Source organism: Dioscorea cayenensis, chromosome 18 (genome assembly GCF_009730915.1).
Source record: "Dioscorea cayenensis subsp. rotundata cultivar TDr96_F1 chromosome 18, TDr96_F1_v2_PseudoChromosome.rev07_lg8_w22 25.fasta, whole genome shotgun sequence".
NCBI classification, from domain to species: Eukaryota; Viridiplantae; Streptophyta; class Magnoliopsida; order Dioscoreales; family Dioscoreaceae; genus Dioscorea; species Dioscorea cayenensis.
This window is the reverse complement of record NC_052488.1, coordinates 18158884-18181226: the sequence shown is the minus strand read 5'-3', so window position 1 is coordinate 18181226 and position 22343 is coordinate 18158884. Positions and strand designations below refer to the sequence as shown.

At 34.9% G+C, this 22343-nt stretch overlaps 1 protein-coding gene, 2 long non-coding RNA genes and 1 pseudogene across 5 annotated transcripts; 3 read left to right on the top strand and 1 right to left on the bottom strand.

The window, feature by feature from the left end:
• Positions 1-781: 781 nt before the first annotated feature.
• Positions 782-7841, top strand: LOC120281636 (inactive poly [ADP-ribose] polymerase RCD1-like). Of its 3 annotated transcripts, none has more exons than XM_039288325.1 (8): positions 782-925; positions 1742-2718; positions 3207-3448; positions 3539-3618; positions 3846-3974; positions 4059-4154; positions 7201-7482; positions 7577-7841. In XM_039288325.1, the coding sequence occupies exons 2-7, from the start codon at positions 1778-1780 to the stop codon at positions 7429-7431; spliced, it is 1719 nt and encodes a 572-aa protein (XP_039144259.1). In that variant the 5' UTR covers positions 782-925; positions 1742-1777; the 3' UTR covers positions 7432-7482; positions 7577-7841. The 3 variants fall into 3 exon arrangements, with proteins under 3 accessions (XP_039144259.1, XP_039144260.1, XP_039144258.1); XM_039288326.1 differs by having other exon boundaries at positions 785-925; positions 1557-2718; positions 7204-7482; XM_039288324.1 differs by having other exon boundaries at positions 785-925; positions 1557-2718.
• Positions 7842-9755: 1914 nt separating this feature from the next.
• On the top strand, positions 9756-11184 carry LOC120281902. The gene is made up of 3 exons (XR_005542832.1): positions 9756-10017; positions 10109-10888; positions 10970-11184. It is a non-coding gene; the product is annotated as an uncharacterized LOC120281902 (long non-coding RNA).
• A 363-nt stretch (positions 11185-11547) lies between these two features.
• LOC120282418 lies at positions 11548-12550 on the bottom strand. The gene is made up of 2 exons (XR_005542967.1): positions 12147-12550; positions 11548-11963 (listed from the first exon to the last, which is right to left on the bottom strand). It is a non-coding gene; the product is annotated as an uncharacterized LOC120282418 (long non-coding RNA).
• A 4545-nt stretch (positions 12551-17095) lies between these two features.
• Positions 17096-17864, top strand: LOC120282870 (annotated as a pseudogene).
• Positions 17865-22343: the final 4479 nt, after the last annotated feature.

Sequence of the window (22343 nt, the reverse complement as noted above, 5' to 3'; positions counted from 1 at the left end):
TTGAGTTTATTTTATAAACATTATTTTTATATGAAATTAATAAGTATTACATCAATTAATACTAATTAAAATAATTGTTTTAAAAATTAATATTTTTAATGTTAATTAATAATTGTGATTAATTAATTAAAAACGTAAAAAAGATCTAGTTATTGTATTCTAGGTTGCTTGTTTGTAATCTAGGAATGAGTTCGGATACTTATGTTGGTAATTAGCATTAATAATTGCTTTTTCGTACATTTCCAATTAATAAATAAAAAAATAAAATCATTTAAAAACATGTCAAGTTCTGATTATTGTTAATCAGATATTGAATTAAAACCAATGTTCATTTTCTTCTTTTTGTTGTCTATTAATTTTTGCATCGTATTTGGTTTTTAATGAATAGCTACAAACGTAACCTCATAAAAATTTGTCAAAAGATAGACAAATACAATAATGTATTAGTTGCAGTGGTTTACTATGTAAGATGGGTTAATACGCAGAGCAATTAGGCATATCATTTATGTTAAAATAATATATTAAGATTCACAACTCTACAATAATAAATCTCCCTGTCTTACAATTTAGAGTGGTGGGGAATACGATTCCTTCCATTAGAGGGTATACAGTGAAGTGGTATCGATTTTATTCCCAAAAATAAATAAATAAATAACAAAATAATGATAAAAAGTGAAGAATAAAACCATGGGCCAGCATGCGTCACTAATTCTTTCAAAAGCCCACTTAATAATTGTATTCCCGGGGCCCATCATCGGCCTTATCAACTTCAATAGTTCCTCGATTCGATACCCTTCCCGTAACTTTCACTCTTTAGTCTTACCCTCAAATATATACCCCACCACCGCCACCGCTCTCCGGCCGATCACCGCCGTGCCCGACGAGTTATCCGCCCTGATCTTTGCCACTTCTTGAAAGGATCGTTGTAAGCCCTTCGATTTCGCTGCATTCCATATATGTTTAACCATTCCCTGTGTTTTTTTTATCTTTGGGTGGTTCGAATTGCGATCCTTTTGGAGTTAAGAGTGTTGTTTTTGGCTTTGATGTTGAATTCTATGTTCTTTCTGTATTTTTTGGGAGTTGGAGAGCTTGATTTGGAGATTAGAGTGATGGATCTTGGTTAAAGTTTTGCTTTTTTTCTTCCTTTTTATTTTTTTGGGTTTTTTGTTGAGTTGTTTTTGTTTGGGATTCTCGTTGTATAACCTTCGTAGGGTGATTGAGGGGAAGAAAGAGAATTTTGATAATTAAGGTTTGGTGGAGAGTGAACCTGGGTGCCTATGTCCCACAATTGGAAACCAACTTCATTTTAGGGTTTTTTGGAGTTTGGGAAACCCATTTGATTGATAAAGGAATCATTTTAATTAGATGTAAATTGGAACAGCACCATTTTTTAATTGAAGAATTTATCTTCCCAAAACTACCCTAGTTTATAATTTAGGTCTTTTGGATTGATATCCAGAAACATGGACGGGATGAGAGTACTTGTTTTTCTTTCCCCCTTAATTTTTTGAGATTTTTATGTGTGGTGATTCTGTGGAGCGCTTTGGTTTTGGCAGGGATTCTGATTCAACTGCTCTTGGTGAAAAATGAAATCCAAGTCTTTCAGACCGTGTACGATCATAGAATGTTTCTTTATCTGACTTTAGCTCTAGGTTTGAAATCTCGGAGACAATGGAGGAGGGCTTGTAAATTGTTGTAATCTAGCATGGGATTTTTTCTGTCTCATATGCTTTGTTTCTAGGTTTTTCCACCATCTACCTTGCCATTCTATCTCCTGATGGCATCCCCCAACAAGGGTAATATGTCCGGTCTTAAGCGCAAGCTTGTGGAATGCAGCTCTGAGAGAGCTAGTAAGGCTGCCTGTGTAAGTAGGGAACGTGAACCTTCTGCACATGGCTGCTATTGCCGCCCCATGCAACAGCGTGGCCTGGCTGACCATTGTTTCAATTATCTCAAGAGTGGGCTCCCCCGTCGTATCATGTTCTATAAGGGTGGTGACTGGTTTAATTTCCCTGAGTCAATTACGCAGATTCTTATAGAAGGGTTTCGGGATAGGAGGTCGTCAAATGAGGTATTGATGGCTGGTCAGTCTCATCTTGTTGATTTCCTCTCCATGGTCATGATCAATCTGAGTACCAGGAAGCAGTGCTCCATTGCATGGATTGACGAAGCCGAGAAGTGTTTCTTTCCCACCGTTTTTATTGATGAGGTCGGTGATGATTCTGCTTCCTCAGAATCTGGGATTATGGGCAGCAACTTGCAGAGACTGGAGGTGGAGAGAGCATCTCGATCACAGCCTGAAATTGTGAAGCATGTTCTGGAGGAAAGTACTGCCCTAGCTTCACGCCAACAATCTGCAGCTGATGTCTTGCGCACGAAAATTGAGGACCTTGAAAGAGAAAGTGAAGAATTTCTGTTTGCAGAGAATCTTTTTCTCTCAGGGATGGGACCCTTTGCAACAGCCAATAACATACTGCATATTTATCGCTATGCCCCTAGTGATATGGCTGCACAGGCGAGGCTTCAGTCTTTTGAGAGGCAAATAAAAACAACTGAATCAATCCATGGGGTAGCTAATGTGAAATATGGGTGGTTTGGTTCTAATAAGCTAGACATTGTTGGAATTTTGATTCATGGTTTTGGCAAGGTTGGTAAGACTACTGAAGGGGTTTTGGGCTCTGGGGTTTGCATGTCCTCAGAAAATCGCTCCTTTGCCAGGTGCCATTTTTTCAATTTTCTCTCTTCCATTTTTCATTTGCTGACCATTGTGATCAAGGAAATATCTGTAATTTATTCATTGATAAGAAGTCATTTTCAGTTGGTGCTATAATATGCACTTTTCAACTTGGTAAAAACTCGTTTTCAGTTGGTACTACAATGTGCACTTTTCAACTTGATTAAGTATAAAGTTAGATAGGCATGCCTCCATCAATTGCATGAGTAAACATGAACCTGTCATGCATCTACATCATGCTTGTGCTGAAACAACATCTTTAGGGACAAGCACAACAGAACCTTATTTGAAGCTGACTTGCACTTGTTGTATCTCTGCAACCTTGCTTGGAGATTGGACGTTTTGATACAAGCATGCAGCTGTTGCATGACTGGCACTTGTTTTCTAGAGTCCATTAAATTTTCAGAGAATATTTAATGCTATTTCTGAAATCTTGAACAACATAATGTATATTTGTTCTGTTGACCTGCAGCGTGAATCTTTGTGATGTTGACGAAAAAGGAATCCAGTATATGCTCTTGTGCAGAGTAATTCTCGGAAATGTTGAACAAGTCCGCCCGGGATCAAAGCTGTATTGCCCCAGCAGTACATCCTACGACTCTGGTGTGGATAATTTTGTAAGACCGAACCATTACCTGATTTGTTCTACACAGTTGAACACACGTATTCATCCAGAGTATGTTGTGAGTTTTAAGCTGGCCCCACGTATTCACGGTAACTTTTAGATGTATTGAAACTGATATGAAGGTCATGCTATTTGTGGTTATTACGTGTTTTCATTTATATGGCTGTTTTTTTCACCAGATTATTTGTCTGAGCTGAAGGATTTACGTTTCCATCTGCTACAGCCTGGAATTGTGCCAGACTTTTCTACTCTTTGCCCTGTAAGTATAGTTTAATTTTCTCTTGTCATTGCTGTTTACTAACTTTGCTGCAACGTTTCTAGCTTCCCACTCATTGAGATTTTGACCCATTTTTTCCAGCCTGCTAATGGAATCTTAAACTTTTGGTTCTGCAACATTGCAATGCCACCATCCTGTTTTTTATTTTGTCTGAACAACTTAAATTTGTTTTTGTACTTATTTAATTATTTGTACCAATTTGTATGCAGTTAAAAGCTAATCCAATGAAGGGCCCTTCTTCACCATGGATGCCATTTACATCTCTGTTTGTAGAAATTCAGGACAAGATATGTCCTCTGGCTAAAGAATTATTGTTTCTCCATTATCAGGAGTTGAAGGTACGGTGATCATCTTATATATATTATATCATCTTTTTGTGTTCCTTGTCACGCAGACTTTAATGAGTCATGGTCTTTTCTCAGGCAAATTTAATAACTCGAGAAAATATGGTGAAGAAAATGACTGTAATCGTTGGTCATTCTCTGCTGGTAGCTGCACTGCAAAAACTAAAGCGTAGTGTAAGTTGGTTTTAAATCAGAGATGGTGATGCCAGTACATAAAACAATGTTTCACATCTCATTGAATTTATGGTCTGTGATGTCTTTGGACTGTTTTCTTCTAAATGTGGTTAAGATTCATCTTTAAACACCAGATTTCCTTCTAGTTATCTATTCATTTGATATATGATAGATACCTTATTTGCAATAATTGCTTCATGTTAGGATAACTATTTGAGGTAGTACTGTTTGTATCTTTGTGCTGATCCTTTCAGGTTTTGGAGGATCATTTCTTTGTGAATTTGTCCCATGCAATCTTTGGGCTTCATTACCTAGTTTAATGCCTGCTAAAAGCCATGGAACAAAAAAGAATGAAAAGTGGCTTACACTGAGGAAGGTGATAAACAAATCGATCTTTCCTTAGAAAAGTTGTAGATCACTAATCTGGTGAATAGTTCTTGCTAAGTTTAAGTATGTTTGGGTGGTATTCTAAAAATGTTAATGTTTGGCGCAAAGAACCAGAAGATGTTTCCCATCCTAACTTGGATATAGTGCCACTGTAGTTTCTATTTTGATTAGAGATGATAATGTTCTCTATAGTTTAGTATTTGGTAGATACAATCATAGCATTTTTATCAAAAGTTTTGGAGACTAGTTACCAAGAATTCCTAGTTAGACTTTCATCTCGATCCCTCTTGCTGTGCAATTTTGTGTATGCTGAGTTGTCTGTTCTTATATCTTGAAATTAGGTCATCTTGAGGGAAAGAATGACCATGGCTTTTGCAGTAACAAGATAATTTAGACTGTTTTTGAGCAGAATGGTGGTAAAAGCTGATATACAAGTCCAAAAACACAGTTCTCTCTTCAAAAGTAAAAGCAAGAAAATCCTAAGGGTGTGCTAACAACTCTACTGCTGACTTGAGTGAATATGGGCCGATACTAGAGGGATCATATTAAAAGGACATGCTGTTGCAAGTGCTCAACTCAAACTTGATATAGTTGGCAATGGTAGATTGAAGGCAATCCTTCCAATAAATTTGCTCTCAAAAGAGGATGTGCTTATCTACTATGAAGGCTTTTGCATAAATACTTACTTGGAGGAGTTTTTTTTTTATCTCAAGATTGGTCATCTAAGACTTAGATTCACTGTTTTGTGCAGCTTTAAGAAACCGATCCAGACAATACATTTTTTTATTCTTTATTTTGATGATTTCATAAAACTCAAAAGTGTTAATAGTCCCATCTCAGTTATTATGGTAAAATATAGGTCTAAATTAAGCTTGGATCTTTCATTCTATTAGCTTTAGCTTTTGGGTTGAATCCAGTGTGGATAATATATTTGGTTTGCATTGAACATTGTATCGGAGCTCGTTTTTTTGTTTGTTTGCAATGTAGTTAGTTAAAATATATTAAAACGTATAAGAGGTCGTATTGGAGTAACTAATAGTTCCACATTAGTTAATTTGAAAGAAAAAGCTTAAATAAATAAGTGTAGGTCTTTCTTCCAATTAACTTAAACTTTTGGGTTGAATTAAGCGCAGATAATATGTTTAGTTTGTTTGTAGCTGGGTATTAGAGGTAGATTTATTTAATTTATTTCCAACGTGGCTGATTAAAAAAAAACTACCACGTATTAAGGGGGCATATTAAAACAAGTAAAAGTCCCATATTAGTTAACTTGGTCAATATGGATTTACATATATAAGCATGGATCTCTCATCCTATTAGCTTAAGCTTTTGGGTTGAATCGACTTAAGGTAGTATGTTTCGTTTGCATCTAAAAAAAAAAATCCAAAATTTATAATTGTGTCATAAAAATAAAAGCGAGGCAGAAATTTTTAAGATTACAATGATACTGAAGTAGAGCATTATTGACTATAATAGTATGAGAAACACAATTGAGGGTGCTCCACAATTGCATACTTCTTAGACTAAATCAATTACGTTTAGTTCTATATTTTGAGCTTTTGTATACACATTCTAGCAATTGAAAGCTTAGAATATCATATCAACAGGATGCGAATATGAGGGTATAATATCTGTGTGAACCGTCTTCATGAGGATAACAATAGATTTAATTGGATTAAGCTTTCCTTTAAAGTTAAATCATTTAAGAATTTTGAAGCATTTGTTTTCTTGTTTTGGTGCAAACAGATCTCTTTCACCATATTATTTCTGCAGATACTTCTTTTAGAGACTTTTGGTGCTCAAAATCAAATTGTCAGATATCAGTCTCACTAAGGCGCTAATTCATTGTTTGAGCTTTTCATTCAAATAATAAAATTTACAAGAAAAAAGGACTCAAGCGTAGGAAGATTATGCAGGATTGTCACTTGATACATTGTAGATTATTCAAGTAACTCCATACCAGCAGTTTTCAAGTCATGCTTTACCTCTTCTTATTGAGATTATATTCCATGCTGTTGGTTCATTGATATGCTGTAGGTGATACTTTCTCATATAATTTTGTTTCCCTACTTTTTGTCCTTTTATGATACTACTTTCTAGTTACACTTGATTTGTGCATTATATATTTTTCGTTGTGCTGACCTGTTTTATGATGTGCTAGCCAGTTATCCCCTATTGCAAGCATGTGTTCTTAATCACCTTTGGTCATATGATAGAACATCAACTGCTTATGGTTTATTATTATTATTATTATTATTTTATTTTTATTTTATTTTTTTTTGAGGTGGCAATAGCTTTGGATCAGAAGTTTTATTTTTAATTTCCAAATTTCCAAAGGCCGTTTTCATCCATTGATGTCCGGTGGTGCCTTTTGCCCATTAATAATACTTTGTTTATGAATAGCTTTTCAGTTGGCTAAACTATGAAAAAGATGATAATTTCTGAATTCCTGCATTTTACTCTTCACTTTCTTCTCATTTGTTTTCCTCCAGATCATTGTCCTAGAATTTGCTACATGCTTGTATGTAATTGCTCACATGTAACCTATGAAATTTCATCTTATAGCTTTTCAATGCTAGTCTACAATTATATGATAATTCTGGACATCTTGAGTAATTTTGACTTATATTTTGATCCCTCTTTTCTTCATCCATGATAGCAGCCATCTTCATGGTTTGATTCTTCTCCAGCCGAAGTGAAAGCAGATATCCTCCCGGTGACAAATTCTAAGAATGATTCTGGCCGGCTTATTATTGAAAAGAATGAATGTACATCAACAAATGTGCCCAATACCTCTTTGGTCAAGGAGTTGGGAGATTCACCTGCAACAAAATTGGATGCCAATGATTCGGTTGCATCAACAAAGAAAACTAATGGTATTGCAGTTTGAGCTCATGTGTAGATATCAGTAAATGCTAGCAAACTTTTTTTCTTCTACCAGGTACGTCATTCACTCATCTTTTTCTTCACTGTCCTGCGGAAGCATGTCTCTTATACCCCATTGATGTTATTATGTGGTAATGACTTGGATATAGGTGGCATTCCTCAGCAGCTTCTTGTGAGCTTGATGGGCTACAAATCTTACGATGGTGAGTCACTTTCAGTCATGCATAAAGGTATTAGTTTGAGGTACATTTGCGCACTGTTATCCATTCAACTAGTTAAATCTGCCGACTTTGAACTCATCAGACAAGTTATATCTTCTGAACTATAAGGAATATGTATGTATTAAACCTCCCTTTTCTTCAAGTAAAAGGTATGCTTCCTGACCGATGCGGTTGGGATAGAGCATTTCATACATCTGATGAATGAAACCGGCTATTTGCAGTTGTGCATGTTAGCTATCTCTTAACATAGATATTTGTTTCATTTGGCTTCTATACTCCTCTCTGGAAAATCAATACTTGGCATCAATATTAAATGCTTATGCTAGCGAAGTCGATGTGTACGTTTCATAAACACATGACTGTAGCCTATGCTGGCAATGAAAGCTCATCTGCAACCAAGTTTATCTTGAAATGAGACAATGGATATCTATGGCTCTTCTATTTATCTAACCAAAAGTATGGGTGAATGGCCATGTTATAAATAAAGACAAAGCAAAGGGTAAATCTGAAAATATCAGTGGGAATATTGTAATGTAAAAAATTTCCTAGGGGTAAAACTGAAGTAGAAATATGAAGCCAAAGTTATTTTCAGGATTCATAGGGGAGGGCTTGTTTCTTGTATGTGTGTGTGATGAACCATTGCATTCTCTACAAAATTTGTTTAGCCACTAATGAAGATGGCAACAGAGAATAAAAACTACCCCACTGAAGGTCCCCAAGATGTACTTATCTTCAGGTGAGCTACAACCGGGGAGTGAGAGCTGGGACCATCGCCGGGCTGAAGTGCTACGAGCTCTCCAGTCATACGGCTGCCTCGAGGCTGTTTTCTCAAAAGTTTAACAGTAGGCGGGGATGGCCTTTTTCTCTTATTTACTAGGGCTGCCCTCTGTGCCCACCTCTTTAAGGGCATTGGCATCTTCGACAGTGCCTTGCCAGCCACTGCCTAAAGCTTCGCTTATCTCTTGTGGTCACAAGGTATAATCCGAACGAGAAATCAAGTTTTGTGGGACATTTTTGGATGTTGTTACCTTATTACATCATATTACTGAATATGGCTGTATCTTGCATTTTTGTAATGAAATATTATTTTCTTGTAACTACTGCATTATTAATGTATTATTGCATCATACAGGGGAGGGATATAGTTTGGTTCATTAGTTGATCAGTTAATGGAGCTGGGTCATATGGTGAGGAGAGTACTTCAGAGATTTGTGGTGGGTGAGTATTGTGAGAGACATATTAATTACACTGACTACCTATTTCGGAAGATGAAAGTATACACAGACAGAGGGACTGATATGGGAAGCCAACAAGTTCTTTGTTAAAAATAAAATAAAATAAAATAGAAAGCTCTTTGCGAGTAAGTTTGGTTTTCAAAACATGGCATTTTACAATGGATTTAGATTATTTTGGTGGGTGAGAGATGATTTCGTAGACACTGTTTATATCCTCATCAGTTGGATTGTTCTATTTAATAATTTTTAAAATAAAAATATATTAATTTTTTAAAATATTATATAATAATAAATAATAAAATTTATAAATCTATGTCTAAGAATGAGTTATGTCTCAGACATATTCGAGTTCATTGATAATTTTTCTTGGTGATGGGTATGTTATATGGACTTATTTGGTTCACATTGGAATCTTAATGGGTTTGTTATGCTATATTAATTTGCTTGGTTTGGTACAAAACTGACAAGTAATATGATATAGTTAAATTTTGAATTATATAAATACATTTATGTATAATTTTTGAATAATAATAAAAATAAATTTAGCAATACATCTCCATAGATTTTTGAATGACAAACTATTCTTACACGTTTTTATTTTTATAATAATTGCATTATATGTTTACTGAAACTAAAATGTAAAAATGAAAAAAAAAAAAAATCATTGTTGTCAATTCAAGATGTAATGACATGACATTATATATGAGTAATGCTATATTGAGCGAACCTTTTACACGAACCAGCCACACGACTAATGTGCCTGGTGACGTGGCAGCGGTTCTCTCTCCTCATTATTATTATTTTTTTATTTTAAAAATTTAAAAAGTGGGTTAATGATAGACATTTTGTCTCTCTCTCTATATATATCTCTCTCATGTTTGTGCCCTAGCTTGCTCTCGTCCACAGCATCCCCTCCCTCCTGCACCACCGCTCTCGGTCGTCGCTTTCCTCTATCTTGTGGCATGAGTGCCCGGCAGCCGCTCCCCTCTCTGTTGTGCCCCTGATCCCGGCAGCCACTCCCCACTATCGTGTGCCTCCCCTGTCGGCCGTCGATCATCGTTCTTTCTCTCGTGTGCCTCCACTATACTACCTTACTCTCAAGCATTGGAGAAATTTCAGCCGCATATCCAACAGGTCTCTATTTGATTATTTTACTTGGTTGAAATTTTAAATGTCTAGTTCTACTAGTCTCCTAATCTTCTATTGGTGCTATTTGTCATCCCAGGTTAGTATGAAGAGTAATGGGAAGGGTGTTTCTATTGATGGCATCCCTCTTTAATTTGAGACCGGTGAAATTGACTGAATGACGCTGCCAACTTCTTTGATTATAGGCTTATTAATGTTTGTGTTGCTTTGCTAAGCTTTAGCTTTTGGATTTGGAAGAATTTCTTAACTTTTTTTTCCATCCTGATTTGCTGCTTATCTGTCATTTACCATCAAATATTTCTAATTGTGTTCTATACAGAACTGGAATTCTCAGCTTTCTGAATTATTACTTTACTAGGGTCTTTTTGGATTATTTATTTGGATATGAATGCATGTGTGAAATGAAAAATGTAAACTAAACAAACACAAATAGATTGAGAGAGGTTTTGAGATGTGATGTGCTTAATTCTTCTTGCTCACAGGAAAGATACTTGCTGAGTTTGAATTGTGACAAATATGTGATAATAGTTTGTTCTTTTTCTGAAAACAATTTGAGCTTATAGATGTACACCATAGCTTGTCAAGCAATTTGTTTGATCTTGGATTCGACAAAATAGGGGATGAATTAAGGTGGATTAGAATAAATATATTTCCTTCTTAAACCTGCCTTATTCTGTTGTTGTTTATCTACTTATGTTCATTTAGTCTGTTGTGCATTTTTACTGCAAATATATTTCCTTTCCAGTTATTTGTTGAATATCATTATTTGATGCATGAATTTCTTGTGACTAACATGGAAGGATTATTCCTTGTGATTTTATTGGTGTCATGAGGAGCAAGCAACCAATTTATTTGAAAGGTATATGTGGAACTGCTATGGTTAAGAAACTTTCTGATATGATAGTTTTGTGTTTCTTTATGTTTTTCATCATTCTTGCAGGTGAGGTGGTGAGCAACCATGAATACAACTTAACACGTCGTTTATTGTATTTTATTTTTAGATCGATGGCAAGATTCATGACAAATCAGACAAAGTATACACTGGATAGTGTTCCATATCCAACTCAAACTCCATGACTTGTCTTTTTTATATATATATTTATTGTATGATAATCATGTATATAATCCTGCAAGTTTGTTTTTTCCTTTGAGCAATTCTTCATCAGTTCTTTTTTTATCAAAGCCAACTGGGCTGCTATTCTTGGTGTGCTAACTACCAATGATGATATAGATCTATAAAATACACCAAAAGATTATAATGAAAGAATAGTTACTTATCATAACAAACCATTAAAAAATAGTTACTTATCATAAAACTATGGAATACAATAAAAGATTATAATAAAAGAAAACAAGAAGTTTACCTAAGCTTGTCCTCTAGACCCTAAATCAGTTTTGCAAACTGGGCAGTAGTCTATCTCCTCATCATTGATTTATGATACATGATATATGCAATTAAAGAACATTGGCACTATGGCATAGCATCATTTGAAACAATTAGAAACAACAACATGGAACTTCAAAGGAAAAAAAAGAAATGTTTTCATAGAAACAACCTGCATTACATGTAATGCAGAGCTATAAAGCTTCTTACATATCAAAGTACCACTGAATTGGAACTTAGAAGCTAAATATGGGTCTCATAGCACAAATGATTAATAGACACTACCTTAATAAAAATATGTCTCCCTGAATAGGGGAACCGCAAACAGAGATCTCAAAGAAGGAATTTTTATAAAATCATCTTGCTCTCCGAATCCCCATAAGGACAGCCAAATATAGAGAATGCAAAGCAACCATACAAGAAATACACATCATCCAAGAAAAGATCACGATGAAATCAGGCACCACCAGCGGCTTCAAATAAGAAGGTGATGAATCTTCACCTTTCTTGAATGTGAAATATGACTGATAGTTGGAAATGGTATACAACACTGATTCAGAAAGAGTAGAAAAAACTCGTAATTGAGACACGACTTCAAGATACAAAAATTGTCAGCAAATCACTTGCTTGTTATGGATGGATTCCCATCAAACAGTATTGATCTCAAAGTCTAAAAGATTAAGACAAAAATCACATAGTTATTCAAAAAAAAATACACCACGATGCTTCATACCTGATTCTCGACGAGAATGACAGGGAGCGTCGACCGGTGACTGGGCCACGAGAGTGTGGAGTGGCGGCACGAGAGAGAGGAGAGCAGTGGCCCAAAGCTAGTCCACAGGAGAAAGGGAGTGACAGCCCGGAGTTGGGGCATAGGAGAAAGGATAGCGGCGGCCGGGAGCTACATCACACGATAGAAAGAATGATGATCGGTGGCCGACAGCGGAGGCACACGACAGTGGGGAGCGACTGCCAGGATGGGGGCACAACAGAGAGAGGAACGGCTGCCGGGCACTCTTGCCACAAGAGAGAGGGAAGCGACAGTCGGGAGCGGTGATGCAAGAGAGAGGGGATGCGGTGGACGGGAGCAAACTAGGGCACAGACACGAGAGAGAGAGAGAGAGAGAGAGAGAGAGAGAGAGAATGTTGCTCATTAACCCATTTTTTAAAATTTTAAAATAAAAAATTAATAATAATAAATATGAGAGAGAACCGCTGCCATGTCACCAGCCACATCAGTCGTGTGGCTGGTTCATGGGAGCGGTTCACTCTATATAGCATTACGCATTATATATATATATATATGTATGTATGTATATGGTGTTGCATTCCCTCGTTAGAGGAATGTGATAATACCGCTTACTCAAGAGGATTTCAAATTCTCATGCTTCATGAGAATGTAAAACTCTTGGCAATTAACTTTACTAGGAATTTAATGAAAATTTATGAACTAAACATGGGTATCTTGCATACCACCAAATTTTTCTGAGAGTCAGAATGAAGATTCTACGAACCAAACACTCCTTTATTTTGTTGGCTAGTGCTTCCCTAATGGTATGTGCTAATTATGTGAATAATGAAAGGGCTTAAGCTAGGTTGAGTTAATCTGCTTGAAAATAAGATGTAAATTAAATAAATTGTTGGTGAAAAATAAATTTTCACTTGTGACTACAATTTGAAAATTGCCTCCATCACATTCCTCTATGGCTCTGCCCTCTGCCATCACTCCGTCCCAAAAAGCTCATCTTCTTCTCTTCTACGGTTATTGGTGATGCCTCCAAGCTTCTCATGCTCCTCTTCACCCCCATTGCCCCATACCTCGCCTCTACCGCCCTGTCCCCTCCGCTCTCCACCATCCTTTCTCCAAACCCCTCTCCACATCCTCCTTCCACTATCTCACTCCATCTTGCTCGATTTCACCATGGATGAAGAATGAGATGTCATCGTGCTAGACACCAGCATCAAGGAGTGCATTCTCAGCGTCCTTCTCTCTGTTGATGGCCTTAAGGTCCTCGCTTGTTTTTTTTTTCTTTTATCTTTTTGGGGTTTAATTTTGGATGTTTTGTTTGATTTCTTGCGATCATCTTGTTTCTAATTGCGTTAGATTTCTTATGAATCAATCTTGTCTGGATAGTATGGCTGATTGGTGATTTGGTTTTAGTTGATCGATTTGGATGTCCTTGATTAATTTGGTACTTCTTGTTTTGGTTTCTCTGTTGAGTTTGTGGATTGTGATAGTTCCGGTGGATTAGTGTGTTTGGGGGAGTCACTCAATCTCACAAGAATATAAAGCACATACACAATCAAGCAAGAGAAAGAAGATGCATAAGTTGGTAACCCAGTTCGGTACAACCTTGCCTACATCCGGGTGGGGGCAAGCCCTGGGAGAAATAATCCACTAAAAAGAGGTGATAAAAATAAAAGAGTACAACACTCCCTTACTCACTCAAGACAAAGAATACCCTCTTAAGATTGCCCGATGCCCGCTCTCCTCAACCTTCACCGAAGGGTCTTTCACTTGTGGCTCATCCTAAATCTTCAAGCAGGATATCTTATATAGACGCACCTGCGTCTATTATCTTTCCTTTTTTAGAATTCTCCGCGACTTCCTAACTTGGACACCTTCCAAAGTTAAATGTTGCAACACCCAGTTGCAACATTGTCCACCTTACTGAACATGACTGAGTTCTAGCCATTTGTACCCGAACTGGCGACACCTTAAACCCTCCCGATTCCTTCAGTTCGCTTCGTAGCAGTTGACTCATCCCGAGCTCCTCCTGCCTGTAACCGTTTCCTTCCTCACGTCACTTCAGTAAGTCTCCTCTCTCGAGGAACGCGCCTACCAAGGCACACACAACCATCTCACCAAAGATGGTTGTTTATGTAAAAAATTGTATGTCCTGATTCAAATCGAATAAAAATTTTAAAAAAATTACACACAGTCAAATCATAATCGAATTGGGAAAACAACTGGTTAAAATAAATAAATTTCATTATATTTGGATATATTCAAGATAAGTGCAGAAGACATTTTTGAGATAATTTAAAATATTTAAATCACAAGATCAGCCAAGAGCACAGATCTCGAGGCGATCTAAAATATTTAAATCACAAGATCAACCAAGAGCACAGATCTCGAGGTGATCTAAAATATTCAAATCACAAGATCAGCCGAGAGCACAGACCTCGAGGTGATCTATAATATTTAAATCACAAGATCAGCCGAGAGCATAGATCTCGAGGCGATCTAAAATATTTAAATCACAAGATCAGCCAAGAGCACAGATCTCGAGGTGATCTAAAATATTCAAATCACAAGATCAGCCGAGAGCACAGATCTCGAGCTGATCTAAAATATTTAAATCACAAGATTAGCCAAGAGCACAGATCTCGAGGTGATCTAAAATATTCAAATCACAAGATCAGCCGAGAGCACAGACCTCGAGGTGATCTATAATATTCAAATCACAAGATCAGCCGAGAGCACAGATCTCGAGGTGATCTAAAATATTTAAATCACAAGATCAGCTGAGAGCACAGATCTCGAGGTGATCTAAAATATTCAAATCACAAGATCAGCCGAGAGCACAGATCTCGAGGCGATCTAAAATATTTAAATCACAAGATCAGCCGAGAGCACAGATCTCGAGGTGATCTAAAATATTTAAATCATAAGATCAGCCGAGAGCACAGATCTCGAGGCCGAGAGCACAGATCTCGAGACGATGTAAAATATTTAAATCACAAGATCTGTCGAGAGCACAGATCTCGACGTGATATAAAATATTTAAATCACAAGATCAGTCGAGAGCACGTATCTCAAGGCAAAAAAATATCAAATTACAAAATTGCCTTTGAGAACATATCTCGAGGCATAAATGCAAAAAAATACATTATCCTTGAGGACATATCTCGAGGTAAAATGAAAATTTAAAAAAAAAAAGAGAAAATTATTTAAAAAAAAAAATTGCCCTTGAGAACATATCTTGTGGCATAAAGGCAAAATTACATAGTTGCCCTTGAGAACATATCTCAAGGCACAAAATGCAAATTACAAAATTGCCCTTTGAGAACATATCTCAAGGCATAAAAAAATTATTATTATTACAAGATTATCCTTGAGAACACGTATCTCGAGGCAATTTCAAATCTTAGGATAGCCCAAACACACATCTCGAGGCAATCCTAAATTTTATGAGGCATGAGAACGAATCTCGAGGCAATGGGAGAAATACAAATCCTGAAGCAGTTGAGTACGTATCTCGAGGTAGAGTGAATTTTTAAAATAATAATAATAATAATAAAATAAATAATGAATATATAATGAAAAAATAATAACTAATAAATAATAAAAAAATAATAAAATAATAATAAAATAATAAAATAAAATAATAAAACAATAATAAAATAATAAATAAAATGCGAATAATAAAATAATAAAATAAAAAAATAAAAAAATAAAAAAAAATCGAAATTTAAATTTTAAAAATAATAAAAAAATTCGAAATTTAAATCTTTTTAAATTTAAAAATAATAAAAAAAATCGAAATTTAAATTTTTAAATTTGGAATTATAATTTAAATTTAAAAAAATAATAAAAAAATAAATAAAAATAATAATAAAAATAATAAAAAATAAAAATAATAATAAAAAAAGGGGATAAGAACCCGATCTTACCTGCTTCGTTGTGATCCGGAAGTTAGGATTAGATAGGGATGGGTGTTTTGCGATTAAAAAAAAAGAAAAAAAAATTAATTAAAGAAAATAATTAATAATTAGGAAACAAAATTAAATAATAATATAAAAAAAATATATATAATAATAATAATAATAATAAAAATTAATTTTAAAAAAACAAATAATAATAATAAATAAGTAAAAAAAATAATAATAAACTTAAAAAAAATTAATTATTAAATTGAACTCAATTAAAAAAAAGTTAAATTAAAAATTAAATAAAAATTTTTTTTTAAAAAAATATAATATATTTTAACAATAAAATTTTTAAAAAAAATTAATTAAAAAAATTAATTAATAAAAAATTTTAAAAAAAATTATCCTCATCCTTTGTTGTGATTTGACGGAGGTGTTGCTGGCAAAAAAGATACGATCCAGGTTTTTTTTTCTTTTAAAAGGTGGGAGAAAAAAGTGAGAAGGAGAAAAAAGGGATCTGAAAGAGGAAGAAGGATAAAAAAAAAAAAACAAAGCTATAAGGTTTTATCTCTCTCCCTTATACTACCATATATAGATATAGATATATATATATATATATTAGATATAAAAAAAAAAAGAAGAAGAGAATTCGAGATGTTATCGCCGTTGCTTGCCACTGCTGCTTGCCAAAGAAGTCGCCGTCATGGTTGAGTGGCTGAGATAATGCCGCCAACCATGACTGGTACCCATCGCCTCGATCGCTCGCCACCCGATGCTTGTCATCGCCGCCGCCACTGCGTTGAGGAAGCCACCGTCAAGGTTGAATGGGTCGAAATAATGCCGCCAACCCCCGATCGAAAGCTTCCGTTATCATCGCTGCCGTTATCGCTGTCGTAGCTTGTTTGATGGTGTTGTTGTTCACCATGGACGCTGCTCACTCTTGCTCTCCAATCACTCCTGCTGCTGTAATCTCAATCTCCGCCCTGGTTCAACTTCTCCCTCACTCCACCTCCCAACTCCGCCGGCGCCATGTTTCCAGCGGCGGCCCGCCTAGTGGCGAAATGTGTGTTCCAGATCCGCACGGCTTTCCATGGATCCCCAAAGGTCACACTTGTCTCCAGATCCCTCTCCACCGCGCTGAACTACCACATTGACTCGCCGAATAACAATCCTGACATGCCTTGGGATTTTAGTCAAGCAAACAAGGAACGGGTTAAGGAGATACTATCTCATTATCCCTCCAACTATAAGCAATCTGCTGTTATTCCTTTGTTGGATATGGCACAGCAGCAGCATGGTGGATGGCTTCCAATTTCTGCGATGAATGCAGTGACTAAAATTAGAGAAGTTGCTCCAATTCGTGTATATGAAGTTGCTACTTTTTATTCGATGTTTAACCGGACAAAAGTTGGTAAATATCACCTTTTGGCTTGCGGCACAACACCTTGTATGATACGTGGTTCTCGTGAAATTGAAGAAGCTTTGCTCAAACATCTAGGAGTTAAGTGGAATGAAGTGACCAAGGATGGCCTATCTTCTGTTGGAGAAATGGAGTGCATGGGCTGCTGCGTTAATGCTCCAATATTGATCACTGTGGCTGACTATTCTTATCCTTAAGAAGGATATACATTACAATTACTATGAAGACGTCACTCCCAAGCGAGTCATTGAGATTGTTGAGATGTTAAGAAGGGGTGAAGCTCCTCCTGTTGGCACACAAAACCCACTAACGACAAAGAGCGGACCGGAAGAACCGAAACCTCCTCCGTGCCGTGATTTCATGCCTGCTGATTTTTAAATAAGCATGCCATCAATATTGGGAATCATGCTTTGAATTAACACCTACAATTGTTATCAAAATCTTTATTCATGATCATGCTCTCTTATTTTAGAAGTTTGCCATCATCAGTTAAGTTACAATCTGAAGCATAAAGTTTTACCAAGCACTCAAGTGAACTGTATTAAATATTGATGGTTTCCCATTAATGTATATTTTTGGTTGGCATATCATTTTCAATAAGACATGTATGTCCACCTAAAAAATATATAAAAAAAAATGAGAAGCCTAAAGGCCCACCATACATGCACCCGTGTATGACAAATTTTTGAGAAGTATGCACATGTCCATGAAGCAAAATAAAAATGATGAGTCAAAATAAAATAATGAGAAGCATGACATGCATGCATATGGGAGTAATAAAAAAAAAAACATTCATAAATCATATATATATATAAAAAAAAAAAGAAGAGAGAGAGGGAATCTCATCAGATGCAACCAGAGAAGTGCGAGTAATAATAATAATAATAATAATAATAATAATAATAATAATAAAAGAATCAAAAGCATGCAATGTATATGTAGACAATAATAAAAAATTGCATGGGATGTACGTGGTGGCTACTTGGCATCTTGGCAAGGATAGTAGACTTAAGATCAATACCCATGGCAAATGGAATCAGAAGAAAACTTCACTTGTAATAATTAGAAACATGAGTGAGGGATTTATGTTAATAAATAAATAAATAAAAAAAAATTGCCATGAAGCAGTAAACAATATCTATTGCCAAGACAGGAATAACCATAATTCTCAACTCAAGAACATCAGTCCTTGCTGCTGCTAATTCTCCGTCTGGCCGAAATGATGGGTGCAGAGGCTAACGATGATTTGCAGACAATAATCCTTTATAGATTTGATCTCATTTTCATTAGTAAAAGATATTAAAATGTGTGACCAAGACAAGTGAATAGCTACCCACATTATCAAAGTTCCTGCTACTAATGCTAGTGGAGTCATTGACGAAGTGATGGTATTCGCGTCCGGAGATATATATATCTATATATCAATGCATAGGTCATTGATCTTAAGTCCATTGGCAGTAGCACTTCAAGACTTGATGATTTCAAGTGTGTAAAGGAAACAAAAATGCATGCATTTAATGGTCAGTTGATGGATGCCGATGAAGCGGCAAAGCACGACTTTGTCACTGTCTTTGATGATCTAAAAAAAAAAATCCAAATACAAGTGGTGTGTTGCTGGTACACATGGAATATATGTATGCATGCGTGCTGGTCTTTTAAAATAATAATAATAATAAAATCCAAAAAGACATGGACCAAGAAGCATGTTATGTATGCATATAGGTAAAAATATAAAAAATAAAAAAAAGGGCATGCATACGCGTATGGAAAAAAGCGCATGCCTGCGTGCATGAAATTAAAAATAAAATAAAGCAAAAAAATAAATAAAATAAATAGTAATAAAAGAATGAGAAAGCATATTCGTTTGCCCGAGATAAAAAAAAAGAGAGAAGAGAATAAAAAAAATTAATTAATTAAAAAAATGATGAATGATAAAATTTTTTTTAGAAATATGCAATTTCACGTGCATGTTTGTGCATGTTTAAAAAAAAATGGTCCCACTTGTCATACACATGGGTGCATATATATCTATCCCTAAATATATATGTATACTCAAATAAATAAATAAAAAATCCTCTATAATAACTGTGGACTGAAACAGATTTAAATAAATAAATAAATAAACAAATAAATAAATCTAGAAATGATAGCATGTTGCTAATCTCAAAGCAACAACCAGGATGCTGGTCTCGAGATAGTAGTTAAATTTATCTCAGGGTGGCAATGAGATATATAACGCGATAATAAGACATAGGCAGTGGTGGCCTATTCATTTCAAGACAGTGACCAAAATTATAAAAAAAAGAGGCGGTAATGAAATATACGTCTCAAAATGGCAATGCGGCAGGCAACGCAGTGACAAGGCACAGGCAACGGCGGCAGTTATAATATATATATATATATATATATATATAAGTGATGAAATAAATATGTTTATATAATAAATTCGCAAATCCTTTCGCTTTTACTTGTATTTTTGCCATTAATCGGAGGTTCCTAAGATTTCTAATCTGGGGTAATTAATAATAGGGGCTTGCCCCTATTAGGAATGAAAGAACCCACACAAAACAAATACGATATTTGTGCTTCGATATATCGTCTGGTGTCTTTTTCATGATGCTAGATGCATATTTTCGATCCCACAATGGTCACCAAAGATCTCCCGATCTTCTTTCTAAACTTGGTCCAAGTTTTGTCTTCCCATATGATCTTCTTTTGACTCATGGAAATATTGTTATTAAACTTGATCTTATCTCATCTAAGTTTAGCCTTCAATATCTTCAAGCATGATCTCCATTCATCCATTCTTGGATCTTCAAATCTTCAATCAAATCTCCATATATGATTTGTCTCCTTGAATAGCTCCACCCATAATTAGCTCTTACATCTCCCTTCAAATTGTGTTGCTAAATATGGTCTTGATAATTACATTGGCTTGTCTTTACCTATCTTAGTTTGTGTCTTCAAATAGCTTCACACCAAACTAAGTTTGTCATTGCAATCTTTATGATTATTCTTGCAAACAATAGTATATTCCTCTCTCTTTAAAATAGATCTTCTCTAAAAGGAGTTTTACCAAAGATATGATTTATCATTTCGGATTTTAGTAGGATAGATAAAATCACACCTAAGAAAAAACTTACCTTTTTGATGAGATCCCTTTACCTTGATCTTCCTTCCAAAAATAGTTCTTTTCAAAAATGGTCCATTGAGAGGAATTTCTCTAAACATGGTCTCCAAACATAATCTTCTAAGTCTCATATCTTCATATGCCATGTCACCAAGCTTTAGCCATACCATCATCCTAGTCACTTCTCCCTTTTGCCAAGTCATCATTGCTACGTCATCTTCCTTTACCATGTCACCTCTTGGCTTGTCACATAATGCCAATCCACGTCATCAAACTTAGCAGATTAGACTATGGATCACTAAATTAACTGTTGAAGATTGTATCTTGGAGCTTTTGTAAAATGGGTTATCTTTTTATAGTACTTTCTTGGGCATTTAATGGAGTAATTATTTGTTTTCTTCAATGAATTTTGGTTCAGGTTATTAACCTTCGTATGACTCAGAATGCCATTTTCAATGTAAGATCATTTGCAGACAAAGGTGGTGCTCAATTGTATGTTCCCAAAGGACAATAGCTGACCAGAATTTTGGTTGCAAAGAAAGAAAAATTTGATCATATAGTTATTCAGACCACAGGTAAAAGGTTGTTTATTTGTCTGCACATAATCCAATTGCACCTATTTAAGTGATTTGAAATGGTATTCATGCTAAGTCTGAAGAATGTGAAAAATTGTTCTAACTGTTTGTAGAGATTGGTGAAATAAAATTGCAGAATGTTGCAGAATGATGGAGACTCATCCTATGGAAAGACTGAAGAACACAAAATCAAATGTAAAGACATCCTTGTATTTAGAGGTGTAAATTAACAAGAGATACTTGTATTTAGAGCTTTGTTCTCATTGTAATTTTTTTGTTGTTATATAAACTCTTCTCTTTTTCGAAGTATAATGGAGTTTGATTCATGATTGAAAGATCATATTTGTTCATTATAAAAGAAAAATATGGATATGAGATGATGTTTAAATTAATGTCCATGGATTCAATTTTTTTTTTATGTAAAAATAGATTGCAAATGTTTTAATATTTTTAAAAAATAATTTTCTAGATTTAAATTTGTTTTAATACATTTTAAATTTAAAATGGATTAGCAATGAAATCAAATCTGTTTTTGAACTTTGTAACGGAATTAATTGCGTTGCAAATATTAGAAACGGATTTAATTCCGTTATAAATATTAGAAGCGGATGCAATTCTATTGCAAATATTAAAAATGGCTTTAATTCCATTGCTAAAAATTCATTTCTAAATTTTGAAATGGAATTGAATCTTTTGCTACAAAATTAGCAATGAGTTATTTAGAAACTGAAAAATACCGTTTCTAAAATGAATTAGCAACGGATTTATAAACGAATAAAGCTGTTTGTAAATTAAAATTTTCTTGTCGTGAAAGGGTATTATTATTCAAAATCATGCAAATAATGTCTTATATTCTAATAAATAGAAAATTTCATCAATTATGAGTGTCTTAAAAAAATTTATACTTTAAAACTTTAAAATTGTGCAATTGTTTTTTTACTAGAAAGAGAGCTACTATGTAACTATTTATAGGTAAAAACAATAGAAAGCACAAAGAAATACCAACAAAATTGAACATAGATCCAAAAAGAAAAAAAACCATGAATTAGAAGTGAAAACCAGATCTTCTAACATGCTTCATCATCCATCTAGGGAGGTCCATACAATGGTAGAAGAGAGAAATTTCATGATAGTGTTTTCCTTGCTTGGTGA